At 49.5% G+C, this 27,742-nt stretch overlaps 1 protein-coding gene across 2 annotated transcripts in view; it reads right to left on the bottom strand.

Moving 5' to 3' along the window:
• LOC125448302 (beta-1,4 N-acetylgalactosaminyltransferase 1-like) overlaps positions 1 to 25,815 on the bottom strand; it is a 117,898-nt gene extending 92,083 nt beyond the window's left edge. Inside the window, exons 1-2 of one of the 2 annotated variants that reach the window (XM_048523534.2) lie at positions 25,716 to 25,815; positions 14,263 to 14,472 (exon numbers count right to left, since the gene is read on the bottom strand). In XM_048523534.2, coding sequence (XP_048379491.1) covers positions 14,263 to 14,471 — 209 coding nt within the window. In that variant the 5' untranslated portion in view covers position 14,472; positions 25,716 to 25,815. Of the gene's footprint in view, positions 1 to 14,262; positions 14,473 to 15,198; positions 15,254 to 25,715 lie in introns of those variants that run through there. The other variant, XM_059643347.1, reaches the window with a different exon arrangement.
• Between the last annotated feature and the right edge of the window lie 1,927 nt (positions 25,816 to 27,742).

The following is a 27,742-nucleotide window of genomic DNA, read 5'->3' as shown; positions in this document are numbered from 1 at the left end:
ACACACACACACACACACACACACCAACACTCTCCCACACACACACACACACCCCAACACTCTCCCTACCACACACACACACACCCCAACACTCTCCCACACACACACACCCCACTCTCCCACACACACACACCCCAACACGCTCCCACACACACCCCAACACGCTCCCACACACACCCCAACACGCTCCCACACACACCCCAACACTCTCCCACACACACACACGCCCCAACACTCTCCCACACACAGACACACACACCCCAACACTCTCCTACACACACCCCCCAACACTCTCCCACACACACACGCCCCAACACTCTCCCACACACAGACACACACACACACCCCCCCAACACTCTCCCACACACACACCCCCCAACACTCTCCCACACACACACCCCCCAACACTCTCCCACACACACACCCCCCAACACTCTCCCACACACACACACCCCAACACTCTCCCACACACACACACACCCCAACACTCTCCCACACACACACACACCCCAACACGCTCCCACACACACCCCAACACGCTCCCACACACACCCCAACACGCTCCCACACACACACACCCCACTCTCCCACACACACACACCCCAACACGCTCCCACACACACACCCCCCAACACTCTCCCACACACACACCCCCCAACACTCTCCCACACACACACCCCCCAACACTCTCCCACACACACACACACCCCACTCTCACACACACACACCCCACTCTCACACACACACACCCCACTCTCACACACACACACACACACACCCCAACACTCTCCCACACACACACACCCCACTCTCCCACACACACACACCCCAACACGCTCCCACACACACCCCAACACGCTCCCACACACACCCCAACACGCTCCCACTCTCACACACACACACCCCAACACTCTCCCACACACACACACAGACCCCAACACTCTCCCACACACACAGACACACCCCAACACTCTCCAACACACACACACCCCAACACTCTCCCACACACACACACCCCAACATGCTCCCACACACACACACACACAACCCAACAATCTCCCACACACACACCCCCCAACACTCTCCCACACACACACCCCAACACACTCCCACACACACCAACACACACCCCAACACTCTCCCACACACACACCCCAACACTCTCCCACACACACACACACACCCCAACACTCTCCCACACACACACACACACACACACACACAAACACCACTCTCCCAGACACACACACCCCAACACGCTCCCACACACACCCCAACACTCTCCCACACACACACACCCCAACACGCTCCCACACACACCCCAACACTCTCCCACACACACACACACACCCCAACACACTCCCACACACACACACATCCCCCCCAACACTCTCCCACACACACACACACCCCAACACTCTCCTACACACACCCCAACACGCTCCCACACACACACACACACCCCAACACTCTCCCACACACACACCCCAACACACTCCCACACACACACACCAACATTCTCCCACACACACTCCCCAACACTCTCCCACACACACACACACACTCCCCAACACTCTCCCACACACACACACACACCCCAACACTCTCCCACACACACACACCCCAACACTCTCCCACACACCCCAACACTCTCCCACACACACACCCCCCAACACTCTCCCACACACACACCCCCCAACACTCTCCCACACACACACCCCCCAACACTCTCCCACACACACACCCCCCAACACTCTCCCACACACACACCCCCCAACACTCTCCCACACACACACCTCCCAACACTCTCCCACACACACACACACACACACCCCAACAGTCTCCCACACACACACACACCCCAACAGTCTCCCACACACACACACACACACTCTACTCAACCACACACACACACACCCCAACACACTCCCCCACACACGCACACACACACCCCCCCACACTCTCCCACACACACACACACCCCACTCTCACACACACACACACACACACCCCAACACTCTCCCACACACACCCCAACACTCTCCCACACACACACACACCCCAACACTCTCCCATACACACATCCCAACACTCTCCCACACACACCCACCAACACTCTCCCACACACACACACCAACACTCTGCCACACACACACCCCAACACTCACCCACACACACACCCCAACACTCACACACACACACACACACACACACACCCCAACACTTTCCCACACACACACACACCCCAACACTCTCCCACACACACACCTCAACACTCTCCCACACACACACCCCAACACGCTCCCACACACACACACACCCCAACACCCTCCCACACACACACACACACACCCCAACACCCTCCCACACACACACACACCCCAACACCCTCCCACACACACACACACCCCAACACCCTCCCACACACACACACACACACACACACACACACACCCCAACACCCTCATACACACACACACACACACACACACACACACCCCAACACTCTCCCACACACACACACCCCAACACTCTCCCACACACACACACAACACGCTCCCACACACACACCCCCCCAACACGCTCCCACACACACACCCCAACACCCTCCCACACACACACACACCCCAACACCCTCCCACACACACACACACCCCAACACCCTCCCACACACACACACACACACACACACACACACACCCCAACACCCTCCCACACACACACACACACACCCCAACACCCTCCCACACACACACACACCCCAACACCCTCCCACACACACACACACACACACCCCAACACTCTCCCACACACACACACACACACACACACACACCCCAACACTCTCCCACACACACACACACACACACCCCAACACTCTCCCACACACACACACCCCAACACTCTCCCACACACACACACCCCAACACTCTCCCACACACACACACCCCAACACGCTCCCACACACACACACCCCAACACGCTCCCACACACACACCCCCCCAACACGCTCCCACACACACACCCCCCCAACACGCTCCCACACACACACCCCAACACTCTCCCACACACACCCCCCAACACGCTCCCACACACACACACACCCCAACACCCTCCCACACACACACACACCCCAACACCCTCCCACACACACACACACCCCAACACCCTCCCACACACACACACACACACCCCAACACCCTCCCACACACACACACCCCAACACCCTCACACACACACACACCCCAACACCCACACACACACACACACACACACACACACACACCCCAACACCCTCCCACACACACACACACACACACACCCCAACACCCTCCCACACACACACACACACACACACACCCCAACACCCTCCCACACACACACACACACACACCCCAACACTCTCCCACACACACACACACACACCCCAACACTCTCCCACACACACACACACACCCCAACACACTCCCACACACACACACACACACCCCAACACTCTCCCACACACACACACCCCAACACTCTCCAACACACACACCCCCCAACACTCTCCCACACACACACCCCCCAACACTCTCGCACACACACACCCCCAACACTCTCCCACACACACACCCCCAACACGCTCCCACACACACACACCCCCAACACGCTCCCACACACACACCCCAACACCCTCCCACACACACACACACCCCAACACCCTCCCACACACACACACACCCCAACACCCTCACACACACACACACACACACACACACACACCCACCCCAACACTCTCCCACACACACACACCCCAACAGTCTCCCACACACACACACCCCAACACTCTCCCACACACACTCACCCCAACACTCTCCCACACACACTCACCCCAACACTCTCCCACACACACACTCACCCCAACACTCTCCCACACACACACACCCCAACACTCTCCCACACACACAACCCCCAACACGCTCCCACACACACACACACACACCACAACACGCTCCCACACACACACACACACACCACAACACTCTCCCACACACACACACACCCCAACACTCTCCCACACACACCCCAACACTCTCCCACACACACACACACCCCAACACTCTCCCATACACACACCCCCCAACACTCTCCCACACACACACCCCCAACACTCTCCCACACACACACACACACCCGAACACTCTCCCACACACACACACACCCCAACACTCTACCACACACACAAACACACCCCAACACTCTCCCACACACACACACACACACACACACACACACACACACACACACCCCAACACTCTCCCACACACACACACACACACACCCCAACACTCTCCCACACACACACCCCCCAACACTCTCCCACACACACACCCCCCAACACGCTCATACACACACACAACACCCAACACGCTCCCACACACACACACCCCAACACGCTCCCACACACACACACCCCCAACACGCTCCCACACACACACCCCCCCAACACTCTCCCACACACACACACACACACACACACACACACACCCCAACACTCTCCCACACACACACCCCAACACTCTCCCACACACACACACACACACACCCCAACACTCTCCCACACACACACCCCCCCAACACTCTCCCACACACACACCCCCCAACACTCTCCCACACACACAACCCCCAACACGCTCCCACACACACACACCCCAACACGCTCCCACACACACACTCCCCCAACACGCTCCCACACACACACCCCCCCAACACGCTCCCACACACACACCCCAACACTCTCCCACACACACACACACAAACCCCAACACTCTCCCACACACACACACACCCCAACACTCTCCCACACACACACACACCCCAACACGCTCCCACACACACACCCCAACACTCTCCCACACACACACACACACACACCCCAACACGCTCCCACACACACACCCCAACAGTCTCCCACACACACACACACACACCCCAACACTCTCCCACACACACACACACCCCAACACTCTCCCACACACACACCCCCCAACACTCTCCCACACACACACCCCCCAACACTCTCCCACACACACACACACACACACACACACCCCAACACTCTCCCACATACACACACCCCAACACTCTCCCACACACACACACCCCAACACTCTCCCACACACACACACCCCAACACTCTCCCACACACACACACCCCAACACTCTCCCACACACACACACACAAACCCCAACACTCTCCCACACACACACACACCCCAACACTCTCCCACACACACACCCCAACACGCTCCCACACACACACACACCCCAACACGCTCCCACACACACACTCCCCCAACACGCTCCCACACACACACCCCAACACTCTCCCACACACACACACACAAACCCCAACACTCTCCCACACACACACACACCCCAACACTCTCCCACACACACACCCCAACACGCTCCCACACACACACACACCCCAACACGCTCCCACACACACACACACCCCAACACGCTCCCACACACACACACACACCACAACACTCTCCCACACACACACACACCCCAACACTCTCCCACACACACACACACACCCCAACACTCTCCCACACACACACACACACCCCAACACTCTCCCACACACACACACTCCCCAACACTCTCCCATACACACACTCCCCAACACTCTCCCACACACACACCCCCAACACTCTCCCACACACACACACCCGAACACTCTCCCACACACACACACACCCCAACACTCTACCACACACACAAACACACCCCAACACTCTCCCACACACACACACACACACACACACACACACCCCAACACTCTCCCACACACACACACACACACCCCAACACTCTCCCACACACACACACACACACACCCCAACACTCTCCCACACACACACCCCCCAACACTCTCCCACACACACACCACAACACTCTCCCACACACACACACACCCCAACACTCTCCCACACACACACACCCCAACACTCTCCCACACACACACACACACCCCAACACTCTCCCACACACACACACACACCCCAACACGCTCCCACACACACACCCCAACACTCTCCCACACACACACACACACCCCAACAGTCTCCCACACACACACACACACACCCCAACACTCTCCCACACACACACACACACACCCCAACACTCTCCCACACACACACCCCCCAACACTCTCCCACACACACACCCCCCAACACTCTCCCACACACACACCCCCCAACACTCTCCCACACACACACACACACACACACACACACTCCAACACTCTCCCACACACACACACACCCCAACACGCTCCCACACACACACCCCAACACTCTCCCACACACACACACACACCCCAACAGTCTCCCACACACACACCCCAACAGTCTCCCACACACACACACACACACCCCAACACTCTCCCACACACACACACACACACACCCCAACACTCTCCCACACACACACACACACACACACCCCAACACTCTCCCACACACACACACCCCAACACTCTCCCACACACACAACCCCCAACACGCTCCCACACACACACACACCCCAACACTCTCCCACACACACACACACACCACAACACTCTCCCACACACACACACACCCCAACACTCTCCCACACACACACACCCCAACACTCTCCCACACACACACACACACCCCAACACTCTCCCACACACACACACACACCCCAACACTCTCCCACACACACACACCCCAACACTCTCCATTACACACACCCCCCAACACTCTCCATTACACACACCCCCCAACACTCTCCCACACACACACCCCCAACACTCTCCCACACACACACACACACCCCAACACTCTACCACACACACAAACACACCCCAACACTCTCCCACACACACACACACACACCCCAACACTCTCCCACACACACACCCCCCAACACGCTCCCACACACACACCCCCCAACACGCTCCCACACACACAACCCCCAACACGCTCCCACACACACACACCCCAACACGCTCCCACACACACACCCCATCACTCTCCCACACACACACACACACACACACACCCCAACACTCTCCCACACACACACACACACACACACACACCCCAACACTCTCCCACACACACACACACACACACCCCAACACTCTCCCACACACACACCCCCCAACACTCTCCCACACACACACCCCCCAACACTCTCCCACACACACAACCCCCAACACGCTCCCACACACACACACCCCAACACGCTCCCACACACACACCCCCCCAACACGCTCCCACACACACACCCCCCCAACACGCTCCCACACACACACCCCAACACTCTCCCACACACACACACACAAACCCCAACACTCTCCCACACACACACACACCCCAACACTCTCCCACACACACACACACCCCAACACGCTCCCACACACACACCCCAACACTCTCCCCCACACACACACACACCACAACACTCTCCCACACACACACACAAGCCAACACTCTCCCACACACACACACACCCCAACACTCTCCCATACACACACACACCCCAACACTCTCCCACACACACACCCCCAACACTCTCCCACACACACACACACACACCCGAACACACTCCCACACACACACACACCCCAACACGCTCCCACACACACACCCCAACACTCTCCCACACACACACACACACCCCAACACTCTCCCACACACACACACACACACACACCACAACACTCTCCCACACACACACACACCCCAACACTCTCCCATACACACACCCCCCAACACTCTCCCACACACACACCCCCAACACTCTCCCACACACACACACACACACCCGAACACTCTCCCACACACACACACACCCCAACACGCTCCCACACACACACCCCAACACTCTCCCACACACACACACACACCCCAACACTCTCCCACACACACACACACACACACCCCAACACTCTCCCACACACACACACACACACCCCAACACTCTCCCACACACACACACACTCCAACACTCTCCCACACACACACACACACCCCAACACTCTCCCACACACACACACACACCCCCAACACTCTCCCACACACACACCCCCCAACCCTCTCCCACACACACACCCCCCAACCCTCTCCCACACACACACCCCCCAACCCTCTCCCACACACACACTCACCCCAACACTGTCCCTCACACACACACACACACACACAAACACTCTCCCTCACACACACACACACTCACTCTCCCTCACACACACACACACACAAACACTCTCCCTCACACACACACACACACACACACACACACTCACTCTCCCTCACACACACACACTCTCCCTCACACACACACACAAACACTCTCCCTCACACACACACACAAACACACACACACAAACACTCTCCCTCACACACACACACAAACACTCTCCCTCACACACACACACACAATCGCACACCCACACATCTGCCTCATTGTCCTATTTAAAAGTTGAGCAAATCCAGCCATGAACAGTGGAACCTCTTTTTTTTCCCAATTAAAAACATGCCGTAAATTCTTGATTTTGCTCATCTGTTCAGAACGACAATAAATTTGGCAGCATTTAAAAACAAGACTGGGTGAGTCTGCTTCAAATTGTTATAGCACTATGTGACAAAACTGCACAAAACAAACTTAATTACAGAGTGGTTCTGAGAGTTCATTCCGATTTTCTTTGTGCTCACAAACCTGTTTCGGGAAAACTCGCTCGGGGTCACAGTGAAAAATTTTTTTACTGACCTAAGTTAAAACTGCTGTGCTCCATCCAAAAATAGGCAGAGCTCTGGTGGGAAAGGTGGATATTATTAGGAGAGTTTAGAGACTTGGCAGGAAAAACCATTGGCGCATTTAAGAAAAATGTGGCTGTGTTACCATTCTTGTCTACCAATCCTCACTGTGATTCCACATTAACTCTTCACAGATCCTGAGGGGTATGGATAGGGTGAATATACAAGGTCCTTTCCCCAGGGTGGGGGAGTCCAAAACTAGAGGGGCATGGGTTTAAGGTGAGCGGGGAAAGATTTAAAGGGGACCTGAGGGGTAACTTTTTCACACAGAGGGTGGTGTGTGTATGGAATGAGCTGCCAGAGAATGTGGTGGAGGCTGGTACAGTTACAGCATTTAAAAGGCATCTGGATGGGGATATGGATAGGAAGGGTTTAGAGGGCTATGGGCCAAATGCTGGCAAAAGGATCCACAGTAATTTAAGATACCTGGTTGGTCAGGAGCTTTCTTCAGAAAAGATATTGGATGTGTTGTTTTTGGTGTCCACGTTTTAAGCAAGATCCAGACACTGGAGGATTTCTTGCAGCACCGTGGCAGTGTGCCCTACCTCCAGGCTTCGGCATCCTGGGTTCTAGTCCCACCTACTACAGAGGCAGGGGGAGAAAGAAATGATTTACTTGGAAGATTCTGGAATCTAACTGTGAGAAAAGCTGCCTGACTTTTCCAGCTTTTCTCCAGTGAAAGGTAGGGGTGACCTGCCAGAACGGTTTCAGATTCTGAAGGGTCGTGATACAGGGGACATAGAAAAGATTGCGAGCAAGTCCAGGAACCTCAGGCCGAATTGCCTGCTGTGCTTTAGGGGCCAATGTATGTGTTTCTGTAAATGCTGGCTGATGCCAGGAATTCCTGCAGAGATTTCTCTCCCGTCTTGGACAGAGCAGCAAGAGGGCTGCAACGTTTACTTCAAATGAGTCACAGGCATGGCATCTGACGCCAATGGTAGTCTCATTTTCCAAAGCGGCAGTGCTCTATAACTGGCACACTGCTGATCCAAAAGGAGTTTGTTCCGTTGCCTGCAGTCATGCCAAGTCGTGTCAACTCCATAGACAAGCTTTGATGCCCGCCCTACACCCTGGCACAGCTGCGTTCAGCTCATGCCATCCAAACATGCCAAACTGTACCCTCTGGATACACTCTAGAAATAGAGTCACATGGCGAATGCAACTACTTTTTTTAGAAGCAGGTCTAAAAGGCACAGTGTATGAGCCAAAAACAACTGGCGACACAGCAATCTTTTACAATCCACCTCTTTGGCATTTTGGTAGATACGTTCCCTTTCAGGACACCCCCACCCCACCCCCGCCATCCCGTTTTTACAAGATACCACCCCATCTGTAACTGCGGCTCTCCTGCAATGTGCTTTCATCCTCAAAAATGGTCCCCTTCATTCCCACGGCTCCACATTTGAACCCTTCCCTCCCCACCCCATCCACAGTACTAAAACAGCTCTGATACTGTCGCCTAGAGATTAATTTTGTTACAAAATCTGTGAAGACTGTTGACTTATGAAAAGAAACTCAAAACTTCCAGTGAATGATCACCCAACGAAATTTCAAATTTTCAGACTTTTAAAGCGACTCAAAAGCTAAAAGCAACATTGATGAAACATGACTTCAACATGCAACTTATGCTGTAAACTGCAGAGATGCTCCTTCATTTAACTTTTAGAATGACCAAAGAACTCCCTCTCTCCAATAACGCTTCACTCTGTCCCTTCTGTCAAAACCACATTTCACAGGAACCAGTCCTGGGAAATTGTTGCCTCCTTTCTTCCCCTTTCCCAGTGAGTTAATGTCTCATCCTCAAACTGACATTCCGTAGTGATCCCAAACCTGGATGAATATTCCAGCTTTGTTTAAGCCCTTATGCCCTTGCTGACTTTCACTTAAGAGTGGCCACCCATCCACAGTTTAATGTGGTGAGCCATAGCGTCACTTGCCTTTCTCTCTCCCTCTCTCACTTTGTTTCAGAGATTCCAGCTGACTGACCCTGTCCATGACGTTTACCCTACACCAGCTTCCCAAAGAGTTTTTCCCCTCTCAAACTCCATGGAAATGTGAATCACGTGGGCCTCGCATCTTGGTAGAAATGTCTATTAGCTGTCGTTTTGATCCCACTCCTCCCAATTCTTTTATTTCTGGGGATTAAAGAGGAACTTCAAAGCATAACACCACCAAGATTAAGGCCCCAATTTTCATTCTTGGGTTGGGCCTGCAGGAGCTAAACTCCCATCTCCGGGAACTGTGGCCTTCAAAAGTGAGAGGCCAAACGATCCATTTTCAGCACAGGCATTGGAAAGCAGGGTGGGTAACCTGGCAAGACCTCAAGAGGGTGCCAGTGCCAAAGCAGCATGGGCAAAAAAGCCTGCCAGGGCACTCTGGCACTGTATTTGAAGTCTAAAAAGCCAGGTGAAGGCAGTAGCCATTTAACATTGCTTAAGTCCATCCTGGCCTCAGCTCAAATGCTTTCTCTGGGCTCAACTATTACAAAACATACCACACAAGGGTTGGGAGCAGAAATAGGCCATTCAGCCCATCAAGTCTGCTCTGCCAATCAATGAGTCATGGCTGATCTGATCATCCTCAACGCCACTTTCCTGCCTTTTCCCCATGACCCTCGCTTCCTTTCCTCATTAAAAATCTCTCTAACTCAGCCCTGAATACACTTAACTTTATAGCAAAGATAAGGATGTTGCTGGGGTTGGAGGGTTTGAGCCACAGGGAGAGGGTGAATAGCCTGAGGTTATTTTTCCTGGAGTGCTGGATGCTGAGGGATGATCTTATAGCAGTTTAGAGAAAGTCATGAGAGGCATGGGCTGGGGAGGGGGGGGGGGGGGTCCAAAACTAGAGGGGTACAAAACTAGAGGGGTAGAGGGGCATAGGTTTAAGGTGAGCTGGGAAAGATATAAAAGAGACCTGAGGGGTAACTTTTTCATGCAGAGAGTGGTGCGTGTATGGAATGAGCTGCCAGAGGAAGTGGTGGAGGCTGGTACAGTTACAGCATTTAAAAGGCATCTGGATGGGTACATGAATAGGAAGGGTTTAGAGGGATATGGGGCAAATGCTGGCAAATGGGGCTAGATTTATTTAGGATATCAGGTCAGCATGGACAAGTTGAATTGAAGGGTCAGTTTACATGCTGTACAGCTCTACGACTCTATGACCCAGCCTCGACAGCCCTCTGTGATAAAGAATTTGATAGATTCACTCCTTTCTGGGAGAAGAAACTCCTCCCCATCTCTGTGTTAAATGAGTGACCCCTTATTTTGAGATTGTACCCCCTCGTCCTTGACTCTCCCACAAGTGGAAACAACCTCTCCACATCTCCCCTGTCACATCCCCTAAGGATCTTGTATGTTTCAATGAGGTCTCCTCTCATTCTCCTGAACCCCAATGAGTACCCAGATACTATCCAGCTGAGGAGAAATGTCTTCACCCAGGGAGTGGGGAGCCAGTGGAATTCTCTGCCATGGAAAACGGTTGAGGGCAAAACATTGAATGTTTTCAAGAAGTAGGTCAATATAATTCTTAGGGCAAAAGGGATCAAAGGGTATGGGGGAGAAAGTGGGAACAGGGGACAGAGTTCAATGATCAATTGTAACCATATTAAATGGCAGAACAGATTCAAAGGGCCAAATGATCTACTCCTGCTTCTATTTTCGATGTTTCTATGAGAAACAGACCCAACCTACTCAGCCTCTCCTCACAAGCCAATCCCACCATACTCAGGATCAGCTGAGCGAACCTTCTCTAGACTCCCTCCAATGGGACCCAAAGAGAAGGGACCCAAGACTGTTTATGGTATTCCAGCTGCTATCCGACTCAGCGCCTTTGTATAGTTTGATCCTCCAGTCCCCTTGAAGTAAAGGCCAACATTCCATTTGCCTTCCAACATCTGAGGACAACCCTCTTATCTTGAGGTCAGTTGTGTGAACCATCCCTGCCCCGCCTCCAAGTAGATCCCTCCTTAGACACAGAGATCAGAATGCGGTCCCTGTCCTACCTCCAACACAAGTAGATCCTTCCTCAGACACAGCAATCAGAACAGAGCTGCGCACAATAAGCCAGATCACCAAGTCTCTGTGATTGCAGCAATTAAAATGCCAGATGCTCAGTTCGGTGAACACAGACCATTCGGAGGATTGTGGGATTGGAGGCGATTACAGTGATCAAGGGGGTTAGTTTCATTGAGGGCTTTGAGGCACTGTTTGAACAGGAATCAGTTAGGTCAGCAAGTTAGTGACAGGTGAATAAGCTCAGCAGGAGTAAGAACAGGGGACGAGGCAGGCAAGCACTCAATGAATGGCAGGAGACTAGGGAGCTCAGAGGAACAGAGGGACCTTTAGATGTTTGTCCACAGATCTCGGAAGGCGGCAGGACAGGTTAATGGGGGTGGGGTTAAGATGGCATAACGGATGCTTGCCTTTACCAGTTGCAGCATAGATTATAACAGCAGGGAGGTGATGTTGGAGCTGTACAGGACTGTGGTTAGACCACATTGCAGCACTATGTGCAGTTCTGGTTATCACACTATAGGAAGGATGTGATTGGACTGAATGGGGTGCAGGGGAGATACACCAGGATGCTGCCTGGAATGGAGCAGTTTAGTGATGAAGAGAGGCTGGATAAGCTCAGGTTGTTACCTATAGAGCAGGGAAGGCTGAGGGGGGAACCTGATAAAGGTGTATAAGATTATGACGGGCATGGACAGGGTGGGTAGGAAGCAGCATGCGGCCCTCTCGGCCTGGCCTGGCCTCAGCACCGTCACCTAGGCTTGAGGCAATATAGGAACAATCATCTGGCCGCTTGATCGTCAAGGTGAAACCAGGCACAGTCTGGTGTGGACTGGAGTGTAGGTGCCAGCATGGTCTGGGTTAGAAGACTGTTGTTCTAACATGTTATTTCCGCAATGCTGGGCATTGTGCTCCTCTATTGTCTAAGATCCTGTACCTGATGAAGCTGTACCTAGGTACCCTGTACCTAAGATGGCACTGTGTCAGTGATATTGTGGCACTGTAGCTAATCCTGTACCTGATGAAGCTGTACCTAGGTACCCTGTACCTAAGATGGCACTGTGTCAGTGATATTGTGGCACTGTAGCTAATCCTGTACCTGATGAAGCAGTACCTAGGTACCCTGTACCTAAGATGGCACTGCATTTGGCAATGTATAAACTTGTCACCAAACTCATTGAGTACATGTGACAATACAGCTTATGCAAGTCAATACTGCCTTTATTTTAAGAAAGGATCCAAATCCCACAACTAATGCCTTATTGCACATGTTTCATCACAATATACAAATGCAAATCTTTTGTCTTGTTCTTGCTCTGTCATATACAAATTGCACAGCTTTTAATTTGTATATGCTGATCATTATTTTCCGTACTTTTGTACTTTGTTGGCTGAGAGACTCTTACCTGGCAATATTCTCTTTCTTTTTATAAGATATATGAGGGTATTGTTCTCTAAGTGACCACAATTCATATCCAGGTGAGTTGTGTGGACTGCTCCTTCCTTTGTACTTGATATCCACAGTATTCTCAGGGTAATGAAGGAAGCAGTACAATACGATACAGACAGGAGGCACCAGGATCAGGCAGTAGAAAATCTTCTTAACTAGACGCATCCTGCAAACATGAAGCAGAAAAGGTGAAATGATCCCACTTCTTTCCAGAAGCACTGATATACCACTCCAAACGCAGCAAATTTGCATTTTGATAGTATCTTTTACATAGAAAGGCACTTAAAACATAAGAACCAGGAGCAGGAGTAGGCCATCCGGCCCCTCGAGCCTGCCCCGCCATTTAATAAGATCACTGCTGATCTTTTTTGAGACTCAGCTCCAACTACCCTTAATTCCTTTACTATTCAAAAATTTATCTTGCCTTGCCTTAAACACATTCAGCGAGGTAGCTTCAACCGCTTCAGTGGGTAAGGGATTCCACAGATTCACAACCCTTTGGGCGAAGGAGTTCCTCCTGACCTCAGTCCTACATCTGCTTCCCTTTATTTTGAGGGAATGCCCTCTAGTCCTTGTTTCACCTGCTAGTGAAAACAACCTCCCTGCCTCCACCTTATCTATTCCCTTCATAATCTTATATGTTTCTATAAGATGTCCCCTCATTCTTCTGAATTCCAATGAGTTTAATCCCAGTCTGCTCAGTCTCTCCTCATAATCCAACCCTCTCAACTCCGGAATGAACCGAGTGAATCTCCTCTGCACCCCCTCCAGTGCTGGTATATCTCAGGACCCTATACAGCTGAAGCATAGCCTCCTTGTCCTTAAACTCCATCCCTCGAGCAACGGCAGACAAAATTCCACTTGCCTTTTTAATTACCTGCCGCAATCCCACCTTCAGCAGTAGCAGCATAGGTCTCAACATGCTTTTAAGTTGTCAATGTTTGAACTAAGATTACCAAATTTAGACAATCATCTTACTCGTTTTACACTTGGCATGAAGCTTCTGTGTGGCAATGAGGATTCAAGATTACACAATAATAACTGACATCTGATAAGAGGATGGAAAGGAAGAAGGGGGAAGACAAATAAATGGTCATTAATGGGCCATTAAAATTCAGCTAAAACAATTCTGAGAAAAAAGACAATGCTAATGGCAGAACTGCCACATGGTTAAAAATATTAAAATTTAGCACTAATATTGAAATTAAGACAAAATCTCAATTAATCATAAGGGAACATTTCATTTATAAAGGTAGTATAGAAGGGAGGGTATTCAACATCTATTGTATCAAGTTCTGCTCGGTGTAACTTTTCCACAAAGAAAAGTGGAATTATTAGCCCATTGTGATATCTGTATGTGGTCAGTTAACTTCATCTTATTCCAGCTGTAATGGAGTGGATGCTTTGAGGGACATTACGTCAGGAACTCAACAATTAGGGGTGGGAAAATTCAGTACATTCAGTGAGTGAACAAGAATGTAGCAAAAGGAGTACAATGTGGGAAAGTGTGAAATTGTCCATTTTGACAGGAAGTATAGAAAGCTAGAATCGATCCAAACGGTGAAAGTTTACAGAGCTCGGAGACGCAGAGAGAGATCAGGGTGTTCCAGTGCATCGGTCACAGAAGGTTAGTCTGCAGGTACAGCAAGTAATCGGGAAAGCTCATAGAAAGTGATGGTTTTATTTGAGGGGAATTGGATACAAGGGTGAGGAGGTTATACAAGGGTGAGACCCACATCTGGAGCACTGTGTACAGGAGAATATTAATGCATTGGAAGCAGTTTTGGGCAAGTTCACCAGACTAATCCCTGGAATGAGTGGATAGCCCCGTGAGGAAAGCCTGGACAGACTAGGCCTGCATTCCCTGGAGTTTGGAATATTCAGAGGTGACTGAGTCGAACTGTCTTGGACCCTGAGGGGACGTGACTTGGTGGATGTGGAAAAGCATGTATCCTCTTGTGGAGAATCTAGAAAGAGGAGTCAGAGTTTAAAAATAAGGGGGCGCCTATTTAAAACCAAGTTGGGGAAACATTTTTCTCTCCGAAGGTGGAGAGTCTTTGGAATTCCCTTCCTCAAAAGGCATTGGATGCAGAATCTTTCAATATGTTTGTAGAAGGTGAGATATTCTTGATGACTGAGGGGCTGAGAGAATATCGGAGATACACAGGAACGTAGGGATGAGGTTAAAATCAGATCAGCCGTTGAATAGCGGAACAGCTGACTCTTATTCCCGGTTTGTACAAGTGCTGGCTGAAATAACTCCACAAAAGGCTGGTATCCTGTCACTAAGCTGCCCTTTACTTACATTTGGAGAGCCCCTGACCCTGATCCAGCTCCCTCAGAGCCAGCTCTCGGGGTGAACGGAACCTCTGACCCTCCTCTTTCTATCTGTCAGCCTGGGCTCCCTGATTGGGACTGTTAATCTAGTCCAATCAGGGAACTCATATTCTCCAAGGTCCACCTTGAAATCATGGCAGACGCGCTGGTTTTAAATCTGTCCTTACAAACTGATGAAGAGAGAATGCTTCTGAATGCAAAAAAAACTGCTCACAAACCTGTCGCCCCAGTGAGAAGACATCGAGAATGTCGCAAAGTAATCTACTCATTCTCAGGGGTAGAACATCAAACAAGTTTCGTCGCTTGAAAGCTCTCAACTTGAGGTGAGCTTTATGTTCAGATGCTATTGGAGATAGACATCGGCTTTGCCATTCCAGATGGCTCCAGTGCGAGAAGGGACAGGCATTTTCATCTGTAATCCCATCGAAGTTTGCTCAACCACCATCAGACATAGCAACAGGAGCAGGCCATTCAGCCCCTTGAGTCTGCTCCCCCATACGATAGAGTCATGGCTGATCTGACATTCCTCACATCCATTTTCCTCCCCTTTCCCTTTCATTCCCCAACTGATCAAGAATCTAGTTCGGCCTTAAATGTACACAAGGAGTCTGCCCCCACAGCTCTCTGTGACAAGGAGTTCCAAAGGCTCTCAATCCTCAAGAAGAAATTCCCCTCCTTCTCTCAGTCTGAAATTAGTGCCTTGTTATTCTGAGACAATCCCCTCTGATCCTAGACTCTCCCATGAGTGGAAACATCCTCTCAGCTTTTACCCTGTCAAGCCCCTTAAGAATCCAATATGTTTCAATGAGATCACCTCTCCTTCTTCTAAACTCCAGTGAGGACAGTTCCAACCTGTTTAGCCTTTGATCATGAGACAATCCCTCCCAAGCCAGGGTTCATCCTCGTGAACCTTCTCTGAACGGCCTCCAATGAAATGATATCTTCCCTTAAATAAGGGGAGCAAATGCTCACAGTGCTCCAGATGTGGTCTCCCCAGCACCTTGAACAGTCGCAGTGAGACTTCCCTACTCTTAAACTCCAACCCCCTTGTAAGTACAGAATGATACATTACAGCAGCAAGTTATTTGTCCACTATGTTAGCACACTCACTATTTTAATTGCTCACTTAATCCCATTCCCTGCCCCTTCCCTATAATACCTACATTATTTTCTCAAGTGATTCTTCAGTTCCCTTTTAAGAGTTATTAATGAATCTGTTTCCACTGTCTTTTCAGAAACAGCATTTTCTTATTAGAACAATTCATGACACAATTTGTTTTCCCATCACATCTGCTCTGGTTCTGCATCAATCACGCTAATCTGGGCCCTTTGTCAGCCAACACTTCCACTACAGAAATTTTCAAATACTTTTGCAAAATCTGCACAATTCTGTATATCTCTGCCAAATATACCCTTAAGCTTTAATGTTTTTGAGAAGATTTGTACCTCGGGGTGTGGATGAGGTTGTAGACTTGCTCTCCAAGCCGGTGCGTTTGTTGCAGACGTTTTCTCACCGTGCTGGGTAACACTGTCAGTGCATCTCCAGTGAAGTGTTGGTGTTCTCATAGAAATCACAGTGTCATAAAATCCCTACAGTCTGAAGACAGGCCATTTGGCCCAACAAGTCCACATCGCCTGTCCAAAAAACATCCCACCCAGACCCATCCCCCGTGTCTAACGCACCTAACCTACACATCCCTGGGGACTGTGGGCAATTTCCCACGGCCAACCCACCCTAACCTGCACATCTTTGGACTGTGGGAGGAAACCGGAGCATCCGGAGGAAACCCACAGACACAGGGAGAATGTGCAAACTCCACACAGACAGTCACCCGAGGCTGGAATTGAACCCAGGTCCCTGGCGCTATGAGGCTGCAGCGCTAACCACTGAGCCACCGTGCCACCATGCCTTTTGTGGGCAACTTTGATACCAAGGGGTCTGAGTAGTCTTGTGGTTATCTCTGAAATGTTCCTGATGTACAGTTGGGTGACTAGTGTGTCTGGTCATGTTGTGTTGTGTTTTCCTGTTGTGGTCTGTCACCGAGGTAACAGTGAACTGTGTTTCTCAGGTATCCATTCCTTTTGAAGATTCTGTATGTGTTCCTGTTCTGCTTTGTGTAGTTCCGAGTTGCTGCAATGTGTTGTGGCTCATTTAAGTCGTGTCCTGATGCAGCTCTGTTTATGGATGTTGGTGTGGTTGCTGTAGTAATTAAGTCTCTGGTCCATGTGTGTGTTCTTTCTGTAGGCGCGGGTCTGGAGTTCCCTGTTGTTCTTATGGTCTACCATTATATCCAGGAAGGGTAGTTGGTTAGTGTTCTCTTCTTCTTTTGTGAATTTTATCCCAGTGAGGATGTTGTTTATGTGTTATGAAGGACAAGAGAGGAGGAGGAGATAATGATATCTTTCAATGTAACATCACTATTTACATCCATAAACATGGACCAAAGAGTCAATTGCCACACTGCAGGATGGATCAGGAAGGCAGGCAGCCCATGACACCAAAAGCATCAACAAGGACAGCCCCCTGAACCTGCTGGATCGGTGCCTCACAACCAACGTCCCCTTCACCACCCACATATTCAAACAAATCAATGGAACACCAATGGGATCCCCCTATCAGGACTGATGGCAGAAGCAGGAATGCTCAGGTTAGGATGGGCAGTGCTCCCCACTATACAACCCAAACTCCGGGTCCGATACATAGATTGTTGTCAAATGCACATGTCTAGAAGAAACACACAGCAACATCCTGGTAAATCCCCTCCGCTCCATGCCAGGCAACATCCTGGTAAATCCCCCTCTGCAGTTGTTATAAAATCAATTAGTATCCCTTACTTCTTTTTTAAAATGCCGCTTGCACACAGTAGGATAGTGTGAGAGACAGTCCATGTTTGGTGATACTGTGATAATGCACAGCTGTAGTGAGGGAGGTGGAATAAAGTGTTTCATAGTGGGTGCTGGTTGGCATTGCTTATGCTTGGCATGATGGGAGAGGGGTTTATAGAGGTGGAGTGTCCTGTAACTGAGTGGAACAGGATGAACCAGGGAGCAGCAGAATTAGGCATGCTGGCGTGAAATTTGATTCACTGCTGAAATCCTAGGCCACGTTAGCTATAGAGGAGGCAAGAGACGAGAGCACACTGGCAATCTCACTGGAACTGAAGGCAGCATCACACTCCAAGGGCACACTTTAATATGCTACATCAGCAGCTGGTGGAATTTAAATTCATTTCATAAATTCAGAATATCAAGCTAGTGATCTCATCATGACCAGCCCATTGTCTACAAGTACAGGCAGCCCCAGGTTGCTGATGGGTTCCTGAGGAGATTTACCAGGATGTTGTCTGGCAAATGGAGCCCATTGGCAGGTCGATTTTTTACGCAAGTCTGGACACAATGTCGGGCATTACAAAGGAGCTGTCTCTAAGTACAGGGAATGTTTGTACATTGGCTCTTCAGAATTAAAACTCTGTATGGGATCAAGTTGCCAAGTACAAGCAGTGTTAAGTCAGATGTTCATAAATTGGGGACCTCCTAGAACACAGATTGCTCATCTGGTTCACTAACATCCTTTAGGGAAAGAAACTGCCATCCTTGGCCTACATGTGACTCCAGGCCCACAGGCATGGGGTTGACTCTTAACCACCCTCTGAAGTGGGCAATCCATTCATTTCAAGGGCAATAAATGTCAGCCTTGCCAGTGATGCCCACATCGCATGAAAGGCTTTTTAATGACAAAAAAGCCAATTGTCTCGCGCCAATGGAGGGGTTGTGCCAGTGTACACTTGTGGATTTGACTTTGAGAAATACTGGATTCAATGGGACTATATGAAAGTTGTGTTAAGTTGCTCGAGTTACAAACCATAACTGAAATAACACAGCAGCTGAACAAACACACATCCAGGTTCTGGCTTTCTATCGTTCCCAATGAACAAAAGGCAGTCAGAGACAATTCAATCCCTCGCTCCGCGAATGAGCAAGTGTATGTTGAGCTCAGCTTGCAATTTATAAACCCTAGCACCCTTTGTGAAGTCCTCCAGAAATACAAACCATTTGTTCTGTTCACAGATTAATACAATGGAGAAGTTGCACAACAAACATTCAGAACTTCCTCAGTCATTCCACAAACAAATTTAATGCAAAACGGTGACTAAATGCAAACGTAGAGACCATACATTCTCCCTCTCTCTTGCTGTCACTCTCTATCTTGTTCCCTCTCTCTGTATTTTTTGGCTGAATCTTACTGTTCTTTTGACTGTCAGTTTAGTTGAGATTTTTTTGGACAGTTTCTCGCCCTGAAGCCTAGTGGGATTTCTCACTGTTATCTTACCCAAAGCTGCCTCATTAATTGCCATTCCTACCCCCTAAAAAGTGTCCCTCATATCCGATTCCTGCCCCATCTTACCATGCGCTGTTCTTAGAACGATGTGCCCCCTCACCAGATATCCCAGAATTTACCAGCCTCCTGGCCATCATTAACCACCCACTGCAAACCCGGACAAGCTCTGTCAGTGCGAACCTGCCCTGCACAGTTCCTGAGATTAGCCCCTGGACGGGGCAGACAGGGTGAAATTGGTGCCTCTTGTCCCCTAGCTATGAGGGCAGGGACCTGCTGGATGGGGACGTGCAGAGGAAAGGCTTCCTCTACCCCCAGGACCAGCTGTAGAGGCCACAATACCAGACCATGCCAGCCCGGTCCAGCCAGAGGGGGGCACCCAGGTCAGTGCAGTCTCAGCTGCCTGGAGGAAAGCCCAGCTCCGCAGGAAGGAAGTCAACAACCTTCTCCACTTCACCAAAGTAAGTGCCACCATCCTCTCCCTGATACCTCACACTCACTCTTTCTCTGCTCCTGTACCCACTACCCACCATGCTTCATGCTCTGACACTCTCACTATCACCTACAACACCTTCTCTCACTCACCCTAACCCCTGGCACCACTAACCCTCCATGCCCTCTGTGCTACCCACTGACTCACGCCACTTCCCCAACTTACTCCAACAGTAACAGTTATGCTACCCACTTCCATCTCCTTTAATACCTGCCCCTGCTCCCTCCATCTCACTCCAGGAGGAAAGCAGCCCACAGTGGGGCATAGAGAGACAAGCTGCATGCTGGCCTGCCCAACGTTCAGCTCCTCAGCCCTTGGGAGGGCAGGGTCCTGACCCTGACTGCCCCAGGCAGGGCCTGGACTGGTATCAGAGGCAGCTCTTGCCTTACTGAGCTGGGAAGTCCCTGAATGAAGGTTGTCCCCTCTCCTGCTTGAGCAGACAGGGGCCTGCTGCAACTCCGACAGTCGGAGATACAGCCTGGTGTAGTCCCTGAGCTTGGGGGGGTGGGGGGGGGGGGTGGTAGAGGGAAGGCGCCCCTGAGTACACAGTCCCCTTGCTGCAGCGTTACAATGAGAGTTGCGTCTGTGCTGACATGTTGGTCCAACCTGGAGAACACTTGGAGCAGGTGGTGAGGGTGAATTTGCCAGGTACCCACTCTGGTTTCCGTGGTCAGAATTACTGATGCTAGTTTGGTGGGATTGGTAAGATAGTAAGCTTCATTTTTTAAAAATTGAACGTATTTTGCTAATCAACTTGTCGAGAGATGTCATTGCACACGTGGGACTTAAACCCAGATGGGGATGGGGACACTACCATTGTGCTACAAGAGGATCCTATACAGACTAGAACATAGAGTCACAGAGTCATAGATTTACAGCATGGAAACAGGCCCTTCGGCCCAATTTCTCCATGCCACCCAGGTTTCACAATTAATAGAACATAGAACATAGAACATTACAGCACAGTACAGGCCCTTCGGCCCTCGACATTGTGCCGACCTGTCATACCGATCTCAAGCCCATCTAACCTACACTATTCCATGTACGTCCTTATGCTTATCCAATGACAACTTAAATGTACCTAAAGTTGGCGAATCTACTACCGTTGCAGGCAAAACATTCCATTCCCTTACTAGTCTCTGAGTAAAGAAACTACCTCTGACAACTGTCCTATATCTTTCACCCCCAATTTAAAGCTACACCCCCTCGTGCTCGCGGTCACCATCCTAGGAAAAAGGCTCTCCCTATCCACCCTATCTAACCCTCTGATTATTTTAGATGTTTCAATTGTCACCTCTCAACCTTCTTCTCTCTAATGAAAACAGCCTCAAGTCCCTCAGCCTTTCCTCGTAAGACCTTCCCTCCATACCAGGCAACATCCTAGTAAATCTCCTCTGCAACCTTTCCAAAGCTTTCACATCCTTCTTATAATGCGGTGACCAGAACTGTACACAATACTCCAACTGCAGCCGCACCAGAGTTTTGTACAGCTTCACCCATAACCTCTTGGTTCCGGAACTCGATCCCTCTATTAATAAAAGCTAAAACACTGTATGCCTTCTTAACAGCCCTGTCAACCTGGGTGGCAACTTTCAAGGATCTGTGTACATGGTCACCGAGATCTCTCTGCTCATCTACACTGCTAAGAATCTTACCATTAGCCCTGTACTTTGCCTTCCGGTTACTCCTACCAAAGTGCATCACCTCACACTTGTCTGCATTAAACTCCATTTGCCACCTCTCAGCCCAGCTCTGCAGCTTATCTACGTCTCTCTGGAACCTACAGCATCCTTTGTCACTATCCACAACTCCACCGACCTTAGTGTTGTCTGCAAATTTACTAACCCATCCTTCTACGCCCTCATCCAGGTCATTTATAAAAATGACAAACAGCAGTGGACCCAACACCGACCCTTGCGGTACACTACTAGAAACTGGTCTCCAGGATGAATATTTCCCATCAACTACCACCCTCTGTCTTCTTTCAGCAAGCCAATTTCCAATCCAAACTGCTATATCTCCCACAATCCCATTCCTCCGCATTTTGTACAATAGCCTAATCCTCAATTAATTAAGAGTTTAATGATGACCACGAAACCATTGCCAATTGTCGGAGGGGGGCACTGAGGTAAGGGAATCTGCCGTTCTTACCTGGTCTGGCCTACGTTTGACTCCAGATCCCAAGCAAACTGGTTGAATCTTAACTTCCCTCTGGGAAATTAGGGCTGGGCAAAAAGCGCAGAAATAAAAACCACAATGCAATGGGCATCCATGGCCCAACTCTGGGAAGCAAGGATGGGAAAAGACTTCAAAGCCATCCTTAACTTCCCTATAGCCTCCATCCTTCCGGCTTGCCAGAGGTGGGATGCAATCTATGTGCCAAATCAGGCCAGCTTTCCGTCCTCCACCAATAGCTTGGTTTCTCCTTCACTCTGTCTGTCTGGACTGAACTGTTGTGCGGAGCGGTGCCAGGCCCCAGCCCGAGTTCACCCGGTGACCCACGACTTTCGCTGTTAAACCCCCAGGCAATCTTCGCGTAGAGAGCTCCCGGTCATACTCACTGTAGTCCATCGCAAGTGGACAGTGCAACTTTAGACTTGGCATTGCCTCGTATCTGGCCGTGATAGTAACAGTGCTCTCCTCCCTTGGAAAAGAATGTCATTTTGGACCATATCCCTCTGTCCCTGTCCTATCCATGTTCCTGCCCAAACGTTTCTTAAATGACAAAATTGTACTCACCTCCACCACAACCTCTGGAAGTCCATTCCAGACACTCACCACCCTCTGTGTGAAAAAAATGTCCCTTTGGATTCTTTTCTATCTCTCCCCTTTCACTTTAAACCTAGGCTTCTAGTTTGAGACACCCCTACCATGGGGAAACGCTGTTAACTATCTACCTTATCTATGCCTCTCATGATTTTATAGACCTCTACAAGGTCACCCCTCAGTCATCCACACTCCAGGGGGAAAAGTCCCAGCCTATCCAGCCTCTCCTTATAGCTCAAACCTTCCAGTCCTGGTAACATGCTAGTAAATCTTTTCTGCACTCTTTCTAGTTTAATAATACCCTTTGTAAAGTAGAGTGACCAGAACTGCATGCAGTGCTCCAAATATGGCCTTACCAACATCTTGTACAGCTGTTACAAGACATCCCAACTCCTTAGGGGAGGCAATGGCATTATCACTGGATTCTTAATCCAGAGCTGCAGACAAATTTCTGGGGACCTGGGCTCAAACCCCACCACAGCAAATGGTGGAATTTGAATTCAATAAATATCTGGAATTAAAAGTCTAATGATGACCATCAATCCGTTGTCAATTGTCAGGAAAAACCCATCTGGTTCACTAATGTCCTTTAGAGAAGGAAACTGTCATCCTCACCTGGTCTGGACCTACACGTGACTCCAGACCCACAGCAATGTGGTTGACTCTTGATTGCTCTCTGGACAATTAGGGATGGGCCATAAATGCTGCCCGGTCAGTGACACCCTCATCCCATGAATTAATAGAGGAAAAAAAACTCATGATCTGACCAATGAAAGCAAGCATGCTGAAAGCCTTATTCACTACCCTGTCTACCTGTGGCTCCAACTGAAGGCCAGTGCCTTAGATTATTGTTTTTATTTAGCCTATTTTTCTAATCAACCTGTTGAGAGATGTTATTACACACTGATGGAACAAGTGGGACTTAAACCCACGTCTCTCAGTCCCCAGTGCTTTAGAAAGAAGTGAGACACAATCAGTAGTTAATGAAGTCATTAACAGATCAATAGGGTCTGAAGTTGAGGTTTAGCCCATCAAAACTGGAAAGAGTCAGTTAAAGGAACAAACTAAGGATGTGAGATGGGAATAATACCACTCGGATTCTATGAAGAATATTTTTTGTGCTTATGTTGAAGCCTTACATGTTCTCCTTGTGTAATAAACTCGCGTTCTTTTGCTAAAGAACATCAGTGACTATACACCAGAGTGAGCAACTGAAAAATTAAACATTATGACTCATCAAGCTAGATTTTGCTCTGAGATCTGATCTGTCCACTATTAACCTCACAGCTGGGATCATACTATTGGACATCATTTGGCCCATTGAGAACACACCAACCCTCCACAGAGCAACCCACACCCCCCCCACCACCGAATCCCAACCCTGGACATCATGGCCAATTTCCCACGGCCAATCCACCCGAACCTGCACATCCCTGAACGCTACGGGGGCAAATTAACACGGAAAATCCACCCTAACCTGCAAATCTTTGGACTGTGGGAGGAAATCCACAGAGACACGGCGAGAATGTGCAAACTCCACACAGACAGTCAGCTGAAGGCTGAGAATTGAACCTGGGTCCCTGGCGCTGTGAGGCTGCAGTGCTAACCATTGTGCCACCGTGCTACCCCAATTCACTCCTGAAAAGATGTAAAGATTATTAACAAAAGGTTTGAACTGTATACACACACACACAAAGTAACTGCTAATTTTATTTTTAAAAAACTATCATAGCCAACATTGCTTTCCACACCAGCCATTGGAATTAGGATATTTTCTTCCTGGATCAGTTTTGGCTGGCTGAACTCATTTTGCTGGAGACAACGGTGTAGATGCTGAATACTTCTGTTGGAGGTACCGACTTGTGGTGGTGCAACCTTCCAGTCAGTTTCCAAATCATAAACATTGCTGAGAAGTGTTTCAGACAAAGAAAAGCCAGAGAGAGAGGGTAAAGGCTGCTATTCCAGCCAATTTCTCTCCCTGTTTCTCTGTCCAACTCCAATATCATTTTTCAATCCCCCACCAAACTAGGTCGTGATTTCTCTCTGAAAAAAGTTGTAGGCACACTCCTATTCTATTTCTGTACCATAGCTTTGCTTGTCGAAGGATCAAGATTCAATTTCAGACAGAAATTTCTGTGAATTCCTGACTAACAACTGTCACGAAAAAATATTCAAAGATATACCTTTTAGTTATAGTGACCAAGAGGCTGTTTAAAATTTGCTTTGCTTCTGTTTAATTTGGTCTAATTCATCTGGCTATTTGTTTTACCAAGAAATGTATTCAAATTTATATAAAGAGGAGTCAGTTTTGGGGGTTTATGGTGTGTGGCTGGCTGGAATTAAACTCTGACTAAAGTGTATTCCTTGTCTGTGTCTCAAAACATTTAGCTTCGCGTGTCCTAATCTGGATCAAGGACTCAAATTTCCTGCAATCAGTATGGGGCTGATGTTGTTGCTGCAGAATGCTCCAACTAGTTGGACCATTCTGTATCACCTGCCCTTCATAGAAAAACTTGCAAAGCAAAGCACCTTTGACCATAAGCCGATTAGGAAGCGGTCAGCAGGTAGCGCCCGTGTGACATTGCGGGAAAAGGAGGAGGTGGATCCTATCGCATGGATTCCTGAGCAGACTGTCAAAGTTATTTGGTAGAATGCTTCATCACCAGAACTTTCCAACACGCTTGGCTGGAGTTGAGAAGGACATTATCTGTGAGATCCTTCATATATGCTGGGTGAGTCTGCACCATCACACACCGCCCTAACAGTGACTGCAGGTGGGGTGGGTGGGGACAGACGGTCACACATTTCCTTCTGGAACAAGCCGTTGGAAATGAAGTGTGCAGAGAAATGCAGCAGCTCTTACCAAGGCTCATTCAGAGCAGCGCCGTGATGCGGGACTCTGTGTCCTACAGTCTGCTCCACAGGGCAGACATCAACTGTGCCTGGAGGACCATCAGCTCAGTGAAAGATGTTCTTTGGCCAGACTGAAACTTGCTGTTGTTCCAGGTGAAAGAGTTGACCCTGACTGAGCGCTGCAGACTGGCACATTCTAAGGTTCAGGACTATGTGCTGAGATACACAATAAAACTTGGGACAGCCATTTCCAAGGCGCAGTGGGGAAAGACCACTGTCTGAGGTCTTTATTGGACACCCCTGTATCTGAAGTTTTTGCAAATATAGTCTTGCACAAGTAACAAATGCCTTGGGTTTGTTTGCAGGACAGAGTCAAACTCTAGTGCTTGTTTCTCCATACGCTACTGTGCGCAACTGAACTTCTTCAGTAACTATGTATGTAACATGAAGATATGTTCATAAATAAAGTATACTTTTGAAAAAAGTGTTATTGGAAAGATTGAAGTCCTTGTTCTAAGTTTCAATATTAGAAAAGTTAGGTTAACAACAACACTTACATTTCAATAACAGCTTTGGCACCTTGGGGTGCTCACAGGAGCTGTATCCAGCAGAGCTCAACATGAGGTAAAAAAAGAGCCATTAAAGGGGCAG

Source organism: Stegostoma tigrinum, chromosome X, assembly GCF_030684315.1.
Source record: "Stegostoma tigrinum isolate sSteTig4 chromosome X, sSteTig4.hap1, whole genome shotgun sequence".
In the NCBI taxonomy this organism is placed as follows: Eukaryota; Metazoa; Chordata; class Chondrichthyes; order Orectolobiformes; family Stegostomatidae; genus Stegostoma; species Stegostoma tigrinum.
This window is presented reverse-complemented; position numbering and strand designations above follow the sequence as displayed.